We start from the raw sequence: 16146 nt of genomic DNA, 5'->3' as shown, positions 1-16146 counted from the left end.
AAATGAATGTCCACTCCTGAAATTACACATATTTATAACTATTCTTCAAAAGAGTTAAGGCTAAAATTAGAAATTTCTATACTGCATTCCAAAAGCTGCAAATGCAATTGGTCTGAGGGAATCCAGTATCAGTCATGTCATCCATTTAGCACTGCTTTTTAGTGATAAAGGCTACTACAGAGGGTTATATGTTCTGTACAAAGGATTTTATTTCTCTCTAATGGTGTTCTATTCCTATGCATAACCACATACTACAACTCAAATCACTGGAACATCAAATAAAATGAATGATAGTTCAGAATTTCATGAACTATTTAAGAAAGCTGATAAAATTACAACATGAAATAACTAATTCAAATGGCTGAGAATATGAAGATTACTGTAAGTGGCGTAATTGATGCAGGAAAATACCTAATTTTAATATCAATGATGCCAATGTAATATCTCTCAGTACTGTTAAAACTAAACCTTAGTTATATGTACTTAAGGAAAGAAAAAGCGTCCGAGGTAATTAAAACCAATGTGTGACCCAACACAAACAATACTGTGCATTCAGTCTATTGTTCAGTGTCTCTAAACCTTAGCCAAGGAAAATAGTATTTTCAGCATCTTTAAAGGATAATTTGTTTAGCTAAATGAACTTCATTGTTTCCACTATCAATATATAAGTTAACAAAAGTTATTTAATGTAATACTTCCATTTCCAGACATTTGTGCATAAACCTTTGAAGCATGACATTCACTGACGGCTTACTTTACCTGATTCATGTAAAGCTTGAATGTGTCAATTTTCTAGCTTTGCCTCTCTGTAATTTTGACTTCAGTGCTATCATAGATCATAATTTCCTTGCAAAACAACAAAGAATTTCCATCTTCCTCTCTGGCTACATTTATTCTTTTCATCAGTCTCACTGGAAATATCCTGCTTTGTTTCATGCTCTTTAAACATTTTTAAGTGTTCATTACAAAGGAGGAAATATGCATTCTTTCCAGGTGTTTATGTTATATAAAAATTTTGTCCTCAATATTTAAAAAACATAAATGTTCAAATTACATAGAAAAATCTTTTTTTCTGTACCAGGGATCAAATTCAGGACCTTGCGCTTGTGAGGCAAGCACAATACCACTAAGCTAAATTCCCAGCCCCCAAAAAATCTGTTTAGGGTATGAGTTTAAGTAAAAATTCCCTCCCAAGTATAAGTTTCTTCACAAAAAAATCAATTTCTTAAATTATCTACATTATAGTCAAAGAAATGACTTAGGCCTGAATCTGATAAAATGCCCAACAAATACATAATATATGTTCTTTGCCTCTGTCCATTAAAAATTATTAGTTAAGTACAAGAGGAAGTCTTACCCCATTGTAATGATAGGAAAATTACTTTAAAATGATAATGAAAATGAAACTAGACTCTTCAATCTAGAGTGAAAAGGAGGAAGCAATAGGAAAGAGCTTTCCAAATATTCAAGTAAAATTCCATCCATATTTTATATCTTCCTTATTATGTTTGAAGTCATGAATATAATTATTAGAGCATTTACTAATGCAGCCTTCTTCATGATATAACCAATCAAATGTATAACACAATGTTAACTTTCAAAAAAATGTTTTCCTAAGCTAAATAATACAATTAAACTTCTATTGTGTACTCCACAGAACATCCAATTTCTTTTAGCTTTACTAAATGAACTAACTCCAAGAAATCACATTCCTAACCTGTAAGATCTGAAAATGAAAGGGTGTTGACACTAAGTTTATCAGTCATGAATAAGGCAAATAAGAAATCCCTTGCATGCAATGAGGAAAATGGAGACATCATCACGTACCACCCTCACATATCCTTTTCCCCTAACTCAACTGGTATAGTACACTGTCTGATTATGGTGGGCAGCACTGAAGATACATGAATTTTCTTGAACTGTAATGGGGTAAGGAGAATTGACAGGTAATTGCTATGTGATAAATGAAGAAGAACAACAACAAAGGAACCCTTCTCCATTGCTGGTGGGAATGCAGACTGGTGCAACCACTATGGAAATCAATATGGAGATACCTCAAAGAGCTTGGACTGGAGGTACCATTTGACCTAGCCATCCCTCTGCTGTGTATCTTTCCAAAAGAATTAAAAGAATCATATCATAGAGAAATATGCGCACCCCAGTTTATAGCGGCACAGTTTGTAATAGCTAAAATTTGGAAACAACCCATTTGCCCAGCAGTTGGAAACTGGATAAAGAAGATGTGGTTTTTCTATAAAATGGAATACTACTCAGCCATAAAGAATGAGAAAATAGATTCATTCATAGGAAAATGGATACATATTGACGATATACTCCTAAGTGAAACAAATAAGGCACACATGTGTAAATACTGAATAGTTTCTATGGTGTGAATAAACTGCAATAATACATAAGATCCTAATAAGATTACTGACACTGAAATGGGAAGAAAGGGGCTAAAGTTGTAGGGAAGGTGGGATGGGTAGGGGAAAGGTAATAAGGGAAAAGAAAAAAATGTGAGATAATGAAAAGATGGAAATAAAGTGTTTGTAGATGGGGAGGGGAGGAGGGGATGAAGGGAGGGCAGGGAAAAGGGGAAAAATGAGAACCAAGACCTTTCATGTAGAGGAACAAGATCCCAATGATGAATGTAACTGTACTGTATCCCTAAAATGTACCAATAAACTCAATTAAAGCTGAAAAAAAAAAAGAACAACAACTGAAGCAACGGTGCTTCTCACCTACCAGGTGCAGCGCCAAAAACATGCAATTATACACGCCTTATAGAGTGTGAGAGCCACATGGACAAAGATCAAAAAATTCATATTCATAGAAATGTTTAGCACAAAATAACCACAATCAAATCTAAAAAAACTACTTCCTTGGGTCAACATTATGGATGTTAAAAATTTATTGATGAGTTCAAATGTTTTGGCCTGTCTCAGAATTTAATTTTTTATGATAATTGTTTGAGGGTTTCTGGTTTATTTTCATATGATATTTTTAAATCCCTTCCATCTAAAACTGAGAAAGATACCTCAGAGATATTTTTGTGTTTGATATACACAGTTAAATACCATTTTTATACTTATCATTCTTATGTTTAACTGTATATATTTATGATAAATCAAACTTAACATATACATTACCTCACATATTTATCATATTTTGTGGTGAGAAAACTTAACATCTAATTTCTTAGTAATTTTGAAGAACAGAAAAGACAATTATTTACTAGACTATGACAGATCTCTTGGATTTATTCCTAACTGAGATTTTGTATATTTTGACAAATATAAATAACAATACAGCCAACATAAATAAAATTTTTCAAAACATGAATTTTGACAATGAATTTCCAAAGTCAATAATTATATAACCAACTACTTGGTGGTTAAGTCTTATTTATGACAAATAAAGTGAACCAATTCAGTTTTCTCCATCATAATGATAAAAACCATTTAAAACAATAACAAAAAATAATACTAAGCATATACATGAATTATAGATGTATTAATCAGCTTCTGCTGGGGCCAGGGATTTAGCTCAGCAGTTCAGTGGCCTGCCTTGCAAGCACAAGGACCCGAGTTCAATCCCCGGTACAAACAAACAAACAAAAAAAATCAGCTTCTGCTATTGCTGAGACACATTAACCAAATTCTACAACTTAAAGGAAGAAAGGTTTAATTTACTCATTGTCCATGATTAGCAGGTTCCAAGGCAGAAACATCAGGATGGCATGGCCTATGGGGGCAAAGCTGCTTAGTTCATGTTGGTCAGAAGGTACAGCAGGGAGAAAATAACAGGAAGGGCAAGGAACTAAAAACAGACCCCAACGCCATGCCACTGTCACCCATCTACACATACTCAAAACCATTTGACACTCTTCCCTAACCACAACAGATAAAACGTGTGCAAAAACTCTATGTAATATAAAGCTCCTAAAAAGAGACATCAGCCTCTGCTATATTACATCTCCCCTATTTTCTTACATTTTTTAAAATTTTGCCTTGGTAGATATATATATAGGTCATGTAACAAACTAATGCCTACACATTAGCCATAATTTATTTTAATCTGCAACTTTTTTTTTTTTTTTTTTTTTTTTTGGTACCGGTGATTGAACTCGGGTCCTTTGTCTGTAACATTTCTAAGGCAAAAATAGTGGGTCAATATGTGCCAAGCCGAATTCTTTTTAATAATACAGGATACAAAGGTCTAGCTTGTTTCTACTATGAAGTTTGAAAAATATTTAACTTATAATATTGAAAAAAAAGGACTATGCAATCGCAACTCTTTGATACTATTCTTTAAACAATTATTTGCTGCTTTTGTGATATGTTGAGAAGTCAGTGATAATAATTAATTGCTGTACATTTCTTTGGATCATCATAAAATATATGGCCAAATACCTACACATCCTTTAATGCACTTCTGGGAAGAAAATCATCCAAATTCATTGGTCATTTTTTCAGTAGACATTGCTTCCTTTCACAAACTTTGGTAAAGTCATATGAATATAAATCTTTAAATAATGTCATTCTCATTCTACATAACACACAGATCATAGTATGTGCAAAGTATAATGCAATGTGTGACAGCAGACGGGGAATTATTTTATAGACAAAACACATGCATTTTAGTGTGTTAAATTGAGGTGTAAACACTAAATCATTAATTCACCATGCTTCTGTAAAAACACTATTGTGTGAAGTATGCTATGCCGTGCATAGTTTATGAGTACACTTGAAATCAAATTAATAAATTTCCTTCCTACTTCGAAGAAGTTAGCTTCATTTTTTTCTCTGATTATAGATAAAAATGCATGATCACAAACTAGTGCCAGACTAATCAAATTCATTCTCAATGCTGAAGAAGCATAGATTGTTGATGATGGTGGGTTAATATCCACACCAATTCATACATTATTCTATATAAATCACATAGTAACAGCTACAAGGAAACAAATGAGAGGGCAAGAGGGTCTCTTCCCCAGAGGAGTCTGAAATCTAAATGAAAAAAGCAGACATACATGCACAAAGCTATTACAGAGCACAGTCAGGTGGAGGTAAATATATACATTAGAAAATAAATGTTGAGGGAATGTATAGTAAGAAAATAATTTTAGTTATGACTACTAAATGATGGTTTATAAAGATATTATTATTAAATATTTGTTTTTAGCAGAAAATAATATAATGAAATTACTTCCTCAGAGCGTTTATCACTGGAATGATTAAATACCATATGAATTCGTAATTGATGACTTTAATATTCTGAAAAGACTGTGCTTTGAGAATATTTAGTAAATATTATTAATACATGTGTGCATACATACTTACATAAGTTTTCTTTTAGTAGTGCCTAAAGAAAAAGATACCAGGTAAAATTATAGTAAAAAAGGAAATCAGCCATGAGAGGATAAATGCCTTGGTACTAATAGACATAAATTTTGAAAAATAGTTATGCAACAGCATTTAGAAACTGCTTTCTGCAATATTTAAATATAAATCTGTCAGGTTGGATAAATATACTTATAAATACAAGAAAATAATAGGATGCTAGGAAACTCTCTAACCTTACAGAGGAACATTTTTCACACTCTTCAAAATAATTTCTAAACAATAATATTCTGGATCCAGTTACAAAAATAATGGGATTGAACAAAGCAAAAGAGAATATAAAAAATAAGACTTTATAGTTACAAGATTTTGACTGCATTTCCATATGGAGAAACTGAGGCCCAAAGAGATGTATGGACTCGATCAAGGTCACCAGATAGTTATCAATGACTAGAGATCAGGTCCTAAGACTGGCATTGCACTGTAACTATAATGCAACAAGCTACCTCTAATAATTTAGTCCTATAGAAAATTTTGTTCTATAAGGGGAAAAGGTCAATAAAATTTTATTTCATTGAAGATAAATATAAATAATTGTGTATAAATACATATATATATATATATATATATGTTTGCTATTCTGATCTTCTGATCTAGTAATACTGTAATACCTGAAACAGTATTAATACCTGGACAGAATTATCTTAAATTTGATATTTCAGTGATTTTTAAGGCATTGTACCTTTGCATAACTGCAGTGGGTTGAATAGTGTCCACTCAGGATACAACTTCATTTGGAATAGGGTCTTTGTAGATATTGCTGAGACAAGAATCAAGATAACATTTACACTAGATGTGGGTAGGCCCCAAATACAATTAGAGTGTCCTTATCAAAGACAACTGAGATGGCGAAAAGAAGTGAAGAAAGGCCCCTGTCCTGGAGTCTTAGGAAGAAATTCCTTGACATCTTGATTCAGATTTTTGGCTACCTGAACTGTAAGAGATCAAATTGTTCTTGTTCAAACCACCCAGTTTGGGGTGACTGTTACAGAACTCCTAAGAAAAATTAATCCAAACTACATAACTAATATTTCCAAAACTATAAAAGAATAAAATTTTGTTTGTTAAGCTAGTGGATGGGTACAAAATTATTTTTATGTATTTCATTTTTTAAAATTCATAGCGTTTTATATTCAAGTCAACCAAGGTTTAATGAAAGAAAGCCAAAATACTTAGCATATGACAAGAGTAAAAGAATATTGCAATAGACTTTCCTTATCGTGAGGCAGTGCAAAGTAGGGCCCAGGGAGCAAGGAAATATGGCCTGTGTTGGAGTGCTAACAATGACTAGATACATAACCTTATGCTAGAGCAAATTACTTAACCTCTCTGACACTCAAATCCCTCATCTATAAAATAGTAACAGTTGGATGTGATAGCATGTCTGGAAGGCTGAAGCAGAAAGATAGCAAGTCTGAACCAGGCACGGCTTCAACACAGCAACTTCATGAGGCCGTATCTTTAGAAATTTACAAAAGAGGCTACAGATGTAGCTCAGTTGAAGGCCCTAAATTCAAGCTCCAGGACTGGTGGTCAGTTTTGAAAAGGACTGGCACCAAAAGGCTTTTTTGTAATAGTTTTCTTGGCAGTACAGATTACTGACAATGGCATATATGTAAGGGATTATCTGGGATTTTTGTGCCCACTTTTTGTGACCCACTTAAAACAAGTGATGTTCTTTTCTTTTACTGGACTGAACACACAAACACATACACACATACACACACAGGCACATATCCCCAGCCAGAGCAGCCTAAACAAATACATATATTCAAAAATATTTTTATTTTTTCTTCCCTCTAACATTAACAAAACTAGAACATAGAGAGTTCCTATATGAGTAACTGGGGTTTACTTTAATGGTTATTGATTTAAGCCTCACATAATTTAATGTACACTAAAATGTATTAATACTAAGATATAACATGTATTATGTAGAGAATAGAAAAATTTAATTCTGGATACAGAAAACTACTATTCTTCAAGAACATAAAACATTCAAATACACTTAAAAATTTTAAAGGAAAGTTACAATTTTCAAAACAACAGTAAAAACATTTGAATAAATTTCTGTTAAACTTATAAAGTTTTATATTAATATCTTTTGTTTGCCTAACTTCTAAGTAAACTACTATTTTACATAAAACTGAGCATTTAATAATACAGATAATAAGCCAACACACCCAACTTAGAGAAAGTATGGCATTCATGTACTATGCAGTTATACTAGTCACTAATCCAAATACCACATCATATCTGAAAACCATTAAATGTGAACACATTTTAAGAAAAATGAATTTAAAGATAACTACAATAATGATTTAAATACAATATAATCCTACTAGAAGAAAACATAAATCTATGGTAATAGCAAGTCACTCAAAGCTTCAACTGCATTTTATGTCATGAGATACTATTTTTAGAAAATTGTAATTAACTAATTACTATATTTAGGAAGAATTACTAATATGACTATGAAAAGCTAAATCCAAACATGAAAAATAAGACTAATGTAAAAACAAGTAAAATATAAATCTTTTCTCTTTCTCTCTTGGCTAGTTTCTTGACTACATCTAGTTTTTTTTTCTGTTAATATACAGATATTTCAGTAAAGGAAACACCCCACAATAATAAATTCTATTTTTTTCTGTGGCTTTTCTCTCCCAAATTCAACTTCTGTAGTGTGTTTTCATTATCTTGCTGATAAATCCCACAAACCTCAGTCAATTTATCTATCACCATCTCCCTCTGAGCTTCAAATAAGTTAGAAAACCAGAAAAGTTCAAGGAAGTTAGAAAAGTCATCAGAGGATGCCAATTGAGATTTTTGTTGAAAAATCCTACTTCCTAAGAGCGAACAGTTGAAAATTACTCACAAGGATCCTCAGAAAATGAAAAGTTGTTTTCACTGCTTCAACCAGCAAATTTAAAATGCTCCTCATCCACAGAAGAATACATATGGCCCCCAATGGTCAGATGATCAATTGCTTGCTTGATGACCTTCACACTTATTGTGCAGAGCTCAGTCTGCAGCTCAGGGACACGTTTCCCTTCCAATAGGGGACACACTTGAATCAAATGCAGCACTTTCTTCAAGATGAAGTTAAATTGACACTGGCCATGAACCACAGCAGCAACATCTATTTCTGACAGGGCCTCAGGCATACTTTCTTCAGTGGACTCTTGGTGTGCTTTATCCAGCATCATGTGTGAATTATCTACTTCCAGAATATGCATGGTAAACTCGCTCATGTCCTCAAGTACATGAATTTTCAATATCCTCAAGACTCTTTGCTCCCATGGAGCTTGAGAGAACACCGACCACTTTGACAAAGACTCCGACTGGCAGTGGAGTCTTCCCCTGCTTAGCTTTTTCTCTGCCAAGTCTCTGGTCAGCCTCAATTGGTTTAGGGGTCATGTCAACAATTTTGTAAAGAATATAGTTTGGAGCCCTCTCTGTCTCCTGGATTATCCCCACAATGGAAACCTGTGAAACCTAAAAGTCCCTAATCTTGAACATGTTTTCAACCAAAGTGGAGGTGAGCAGCTGGCTTACACAACAAATTATAAATGGTCTGGATTTGAGACCTGGATCTTACAATCTTGGTTGCAGTACTTGTGTCTATGAAGCAGAGTTATTGCCATAGCTCCCATACTCACTCTTTTTCATATTAAGGTTTGGCTTAAACAGAGGAAGAGGTGGAGTTTGACTCTGAAGACCACTCCACAAGCTACCTCAGAGCTCTGGCAACAATGGAATGGCAAGCATTTGATGACACAGTCTGCTTCCTGATACCAGTAGAGTCAATCAGATACCAGAAAGTCACAGCCTCTAGCCTATCAAAACCTGCCAAATTGTCCCCTGATCCCATAAAACTTTGTTGCCGTGCTGCATTTTAATGGCACCAGATATAATTGTAACCCTTTCCTGCCATCTTTACAAAAATATACTTTTACTACTGAAAATCTGTCTTAGTCTGCCCCTTCATTCCAATGGTATAATTTCTTCCAGTCACTTCTTTAAGATTTATTTACTCATTCAATCAACTGTATCAAAGAAATTTTTAAAACACTTAAGGCCTCAGCCCTATGGTAGAGTGCTATAGATTATATTAGGGTGGGTCATGGGATATACTGTGGTTGCTGTGCTCAAAGAACTCACATATCTTGCTCACATCATTAAAACTAGAAGCATTTGGAAAAAACTGGAGAAACACCCACCTCTGAACAATTATTATATTAGAAAATAAGTCACATATAATCACTTTTAAATTTTTATTAAAAATTATAACTTTCCACTTAGTTCCCAAATGTATAATTATATATAAAAATATGGCATTTTAAAATTCATACATAAATGAAACTGAATGAGTGAACTCTAAATTATTTCAAAGTTGTGCATAACAGTCAAAAAATATACAATATTTAAGTCAAATTCATGTTAGGAAAAACATGAATAAAATCACTATGTGCTTTATATATAAACTTAACTATTAAATTCTAAACTTGATATTGACATAGAGGGGTGGCACACACCTGTTATCCCAGAACTTCAGAGGCTGAGTCAGGATTTGAGGCCAGCCTGGGCTACATAGTGAGTTCAAGGCCAGCCTGAACTACACAGTGAGACCCTGTCTCAGTCATCATCATCATCATCATCATCATCATAATCTTAATGTTGTAGCAATTGATAGATACTAGAGTATTTTGCTAGCATACTGAAAGATCCATTTTTCTTTAGAAGAAAGTTTATCTGGGGGTGTTATTAGAATTCATTTCATGCTTACTCAAAGAACAACAGTTGTTGGAATCTATTACTAGGAAGTAACCTTTTCCTTAATATTCCTTTATAATACAGTCAGCTAATAGCTTAACTGTGTAGTTTTAAGGAGTTTATTAATGATCTCTGGCTCATTTCTTTTACTGGTTGAAATTATTTAGTGTTTGTGATCTCAAAATTAGAAAAAAAAATATATCTAAAAGTTGCATAAAATATGAAATAATATATACCTCTCAAATTAAAAAAATAAAAGTACAGAGCCAATATACTTATTTTGTAAATGAATATCTAAGAATAATTATCTGAGCATACAAATATATTTCCATGTTAATGTGGATATATAACTTCTGACCTAATACAATCAAAGAGAAATTAAATATTCAACTAGTATTTGTATTCTTAAGATTTACACATTTTAAAGATCAAGTTAACTAAACATACTTTAAATGTTTACAACCTGACAATCAAACATTGCTGTTCTATTAGCTAATATCAGATTTTTAGTCAGAAAATCTTAAAGTTACAATAACAAAACTGACTCTACTCTCAAACAATTATGTATAGCACCAATTGTATGATTCATACCGAAATGATAAGAATCACCTACCTGACAGGATTACTGGTTAAAGAAACCCTCAGGGATTCTAAGCAGTTAAGAAGTTTCTCATCTGAAATACCAGATCGCAATTCATGAACATATTCTTGTGAAGACAGAGTGCATTCATGTTTGCTGTTTTTCAGCCCGCCCTATAAAATAAAAAAAGATACCAGTTTAGACAAGGTTTTAAAAACCTTTTTTGAAGTAAAATAATACCTAGAACATAAGTATTTTACTATGTAATATATGTGCAGAATGATAGGCACATAAATTTCTTGATCATAGAATTGAGTGGTAAAATTGTGTTATCTTCACCCACATTTAAAAGAAAATTATACTGTTAGTGCTCGTGAACTGAAGAAATACAGACTAAAATTGCATAAAATGTCACTGACAAGGGTAAACTTAGAATCCTGGCATTAGGATTAATATTAGTTACTCCTCTTTAACCTAGAGAATGAATATTTTAAAAAATCATCTTAATCATTTTCCTACTTAACATTTATATTCAGTTCCACAGAATGCAGAAAACAAAATATAATGTAAAACATTAAACATGATCTATATCTGTTGAAAGATATCAAAGTATGACCATATCTCAAAAACAAGTGAAAATGATTATTAAAATGTAAAACAAGATATTCTCCAATTGGCATGCTAGTCAAATCAATGTAAAGCATTCACTAATTCACAACTATTCCTTCTTGTTACTTCTATGTTGTAATTGTTAAAGTCATTAAATACATTTATCTGAAAGCAATGAGTTTTAAACTTTCTAATATACAAGGGGTTATTTCTAGAACTTATTATCTCACCATAGCTCCTTAACTTCACCACCTCCCTGTACGTATATATGTAGTGCAGGGAAAAGAATGGGAAGAAAGGAAAACACCATCAACAGGTTCACTTTGCTGTTGACTCTTACTTTCAAATGCTAAACAAACCCAATCATAATTTCCTCTTCACTACAAATATATTCTTCTGAGTTAAGACTCTAGCTTGAGTCCCTTTTTCCAAGTTCATACAAATAACAGTCAGTTTCTGCTAAGAATCCAAGTAAAAATTAGAGGATGGGAATATTTTTTAAAACAATATGGTAATAATGAGGTATGGATTTCCTAAATTTCATACTATTTGGCTTTTTATTACAAATGCCCCGTTATACTTTAGGGCTCAAATGTGTCCCAAAAGTCTCATTTTTGGAAGGTGACTAGATTATGGGAACACTATATTCATCCACATGGTCACTAGGGCCATACTTTTGAAGGGTATATCACTCATTCTGGTTCTTCACTGTCTCCCTGCTTCCTGGATACCATGGGTTGAATAGCTTTCCCTTGAATCCTCTGAAATCAAGAGCCAAAATGTACTGTTTCTTCCTTAAATTGTATTTATTAGGTACTTTGTCACAGCAATTTGAAAGTGACTAATGCACTTCAATATAGAAATCTCAATCATTCTTAATTTCTGAATTGAAATTCCATTAAGTAATAAATGTTAAATGTCTGATAAAGGTTTACAACATATAAGGGTACTCTATTTACCTATAGCACTATCATTATTATCACTATTATAGCACTTAAGATATTGTGGTAAAGGTCATTTATACCTTTCTCATTCTATACTGGAAACTCCATGTATATCAAGTATCTGACAGTACCTGAATTTGCCCAAGAATAGTACTATTATTGAATTTCTCCACTGGGAATTGAGTTTCATATTTTAGTTGCCATATTTTGTGTAATGACCACTAACTGGGTTTTTCTTGTGTTGTTAAGAGATGTAGTAGATAGTAAAGAACTTTATAAATGAATCCCCAGATAAATGGTGAAGTAAATAAAACATCTTTTTGATATAGTTTCTCTATTCCTATAAACAATCCATTCATGTCTTATTCCATAAGTAGTAACAGCAGATAAACATTTATAGTATAATTGGAAATTGTACTTTTATTTTTGTTCAACTAACTCATTTTCTATAACAATGTAAAGTCCATCAGTAACAATTAATGGAACGATTTACTGCTGTACCTCAGTGAAAACTAGTAGTGTAAGAAATTAAAAATTTGTAAGTCCATAGTCACAAACTACTTTCATATAATTCTCAAAATTATTTTCTTAATTAATAAATTAAACAATCTCTACTGACCCTCCCCTGGAGGCCTGTATAAGAAGCTTTGTATTTTGTAATTTTCTCTGCTTGGAAGACTCAGCAGAATCTCTCCCTTACTTCCTCCCATCTTCTAAATCTCAACTCAAAAATCTTCTCTTATCACATTTTACATTTCAATGATAGTAGTAGCTTTGTGTAAGTTTATCTTGTTTAATAATTAAGTCATTTACTGTGCCTTCCCCATTAGAACACAAGCTCTTTGAGACAGGGATACTACCTGCCTTATTCACCACTGGTTTCAAAGCTCATAAGAAAGCATTTTGTCCACAGTAAACTTTTAATACATATTTCTAGGAAGAAAGGCAAGGAGAAAGGAGGGAGAGAGGGAGGGAGGAAAATAAATCTGTGAATGGCAGGTGGTATAAATTCTAAGCTTAGTTTAGGTTTGCTTCACAATATTATACATTCTGAGACTTACAGTTATAATATGTTCAAAGAAGCTTAGTATAAAACAGACAAACCAAGATACTATAGAGCCTGCTGGAGACAGCTCAGAATCACAGCCCACTTAGTTTCTACTAATTTTTATCACATAATTAACTAATCTCTATAAACATGTTTGCTCATCTATGACCTAGGGATAAGAAACACCTAGCCATCATGTTTGTTATGAAGATTAAGGCAATGTACATAAAGTGCCTAAAACAAGCATTTCATGTGGACCCTCAGAGACATAGAAAACGATACTTTCTTTTTTCTTCTAATTGACTTTCATAGGATTAGTTTACTTAAGGTGTACAGTGACAGCTAAGATACTATTTATGGACAATTTGGCCAGCCCCACCCAAGTCTCAGAAACAAGTATAAGTTACATGATTTAGGATACTCCATTATAAGGAATGAAATCAGAAAATTCAACAGAGCAAGACAGAAAATATAATTTAAGAGAACAAATGCTTTTTGGCAAGTATAAAAGAACTTTGGGGTTTTAACATAATTTCCTATTTGAAAATTATGTGAACATCATAGCGCATTAAAGCTAGGCCTACCCTTGAAAGATCACCTTGCCTTTTTTTTGGGGGGGTGGTACCAGGGATTGAACTTGGGTACTTGTGCTTGCAAGGCAGGTGGCAGAACCACTGAGTTAAATCCATGGTCCAAAGACCAGGTTTTCTAATGTACTCATTACAAAAATAAAGAATACACGTGACTGCCAAACTCACATAATTCATAATGCTAAAGGATAAAAACACAAATATTCCACAGGAGGGGATGAAGGGAGCGAAGGGGTAGGAGAAAAAATGAGAACCAAGCCCTGTCATGTAAAGGTACAAGGTCCCAATGATGAATGTAACTGTACTGTATACCTAAAATGTACCAATAAACTCAATGAGAAATAAAAAGCACAAATATTCGCATCCTTAGGTCATCCCTTTGTCTACTAGATGCTGCCTTTCACCAATTTGGGGGGAAAAATGGAGCAACAAGTATTTAATTCTAAAATCTCTATTACAAAATATCAAAGTGTTTTCAAAATAATCAATGCGTTGCAACATAACATTAAAGAAGTCACCTAAAAACCAAACAGTGCAATAGATTAAACTAAATATCTCTATACTAACTGGGGCTGTAATACAAGAATGGCTTATTATTAACAGCCTGTTCTGATACCAAACAAAGGAAACAACTAGATAATGGATGGATAATAATGGAAATTCTAATTAGGTGCTCTGTATGAGATTAATGAAAATTACCACTGTGCCCATTTGATCTTTAAAAAATAATGCAGACAAAGTTAGCAATTAGCATACATCATGCTACTCCAAAGCTAGGTAAACAAAAAAACTTTCTTAATTTGAACTCATTCCTTAATTTGAAAATAATTAGGATGGAGATACTGTGCTTGTATTATTTTAAGACAAAGAAATAAAACATATTTTTGGTCAGTTTAATAGTCATATTCGGGCCGGGGATTTAGCTCAGCGGTTCGGTGGCCTGCCTTGCCAAGCGCAAGGACCCAAGTTCAATCCCCGGTACCAACACAAAACAAAACAAAACAAAAAAAACAGTCATATTCCCCTTACTCTGACATGAAATGTTAATATTAAAAGCAAACAAGTAATATTCTTTAAATGTTGTTTTAGTTTGCAGTGGAGATAACCACTTCTAAGTTTAGATTGACTTAGTCTGAGCATCATTTTTCATTCTTTAACATTAAAACAGATATAATTGAAGAACAGGTCTCACACTTCTGAGTTGTAAAACGTACCTTGCAACAGATAACGGATGGAACTATTGATTGTACACAGATAGTTTCAGGTACATTGTCCGTACAAATAGCAGTTACTATCAATGTTGTCATCTTCAAATAGAAAGACAACATTGTTTTAAAAAGTATAATTGTTACTACTATAGATAGATTTTATAAAATCTAATGTAATAAAATTTTGATATTTATGCTAATAAAATGAGTTTCTTATCCATCACTGTATTTCTCTAAAGATGCACTTTTATTAACAAATTTATAATTATATCTATAAAAGTACAGACTTGTTCTTTAAAATGCTCCTATAACTATAAATTTTGTTTTTATTATTTTTCATGGCGGGTTAAGTCAGGGTCTCACGATGCAGTCCATACCAGCCTTGAATTCACTATGGATCATAGGCTGGCCTTGAACTTCCAGTAATCCTCCTGCCTCAGCCTCCTGAGTGCTGGGATTATAGGCATGTGCTATCACACCCAGCTGTAACTAAATTTTAAAGCAAAACAAATTAAATTCATTTTCCTCATCATCACTTCCTTGAGTTCAGTAAGGAAGGGAAACAAAATAAGTGCCCTAAGTCAATCTGCCTATTTATTTTGATAATAATGTATTTCATGACTATACAACTCTAAATATGTTACTGAACCTTTGGATGGCATACATTTTTCTCAGAAAAACATCTTTTGTAAAGGAAAGTATTAAAGTTACCTATTTTAGTTATCCAAAATGTATCTTAAATTAAAATATTTCAAATAATTTTATATCTAATTTGTATGGATTTTGCACAGAAAATGCAGAGTAAAAGACACTACATATAATCAATTGAAGTAATTACTATAATGAGATAAAACACAGTGTTGTTTCCCATTGTGAAAAATTGTGTTTTAATTTTTTTTAATTTTATTAATATACGTTTTCAGTATATAACGATTGTGTTCACAATAGGGAGTTGGTAAATGTACATAACATGCCCTAATTTTTCTTACTTT

General features: G+C 32.7%; 2 protein-coding genes across 2 annotated transcripts in view; both read right to left on the bottom strand.

Annotated features, from left to right (window-relative positions):
• Diaph2 (diaphanous related formin 2) overlaps nucleotides 1-16146 on the bottom strand; it is an 857618-nt gene that overhangs the window by 652827 nt on the left and 188645 nt on the right. Inside the window, 1 exon segment of the mRNA XM_033760220.1 lies at nucleotides 10789-10928. Within this exon segment, the coding sequence (XP_033616111.1) occupies nucleotides 10789-10928 (140 nt within the window).
• Rpa4 (replication protein A4) lies at nucleotides 8315-9046 on the bottom strand. The gene is given in 3 exon segments (XM_010621455.1): nucleotides 8315-8680; nucleotides 8682-8952; nucleotides 9018-9046. Coding segments are annotated over 3 exon segments (666 nt in total).

This window comes from Fukomys damarensis, unplaced genomic scaffold (assembly GCF_012274545.1).
Source record: "Fukomys damarensis isolate Sample0158 unplaced genomic scaffold, DMR_v1.0_HiC HiC_scaffold_39, whole genome shotgun sequence".
NCBI lineage: Eukaryota > Metazoa > Chordata > Mammalia > Rodentia > Bathyergidae > Fukomys > Fukomys damarensis.
Note: the sequence above shows the minus strand (reverse complement) of the source record. Positions and strands in the feature narration are given on the sequence as shown.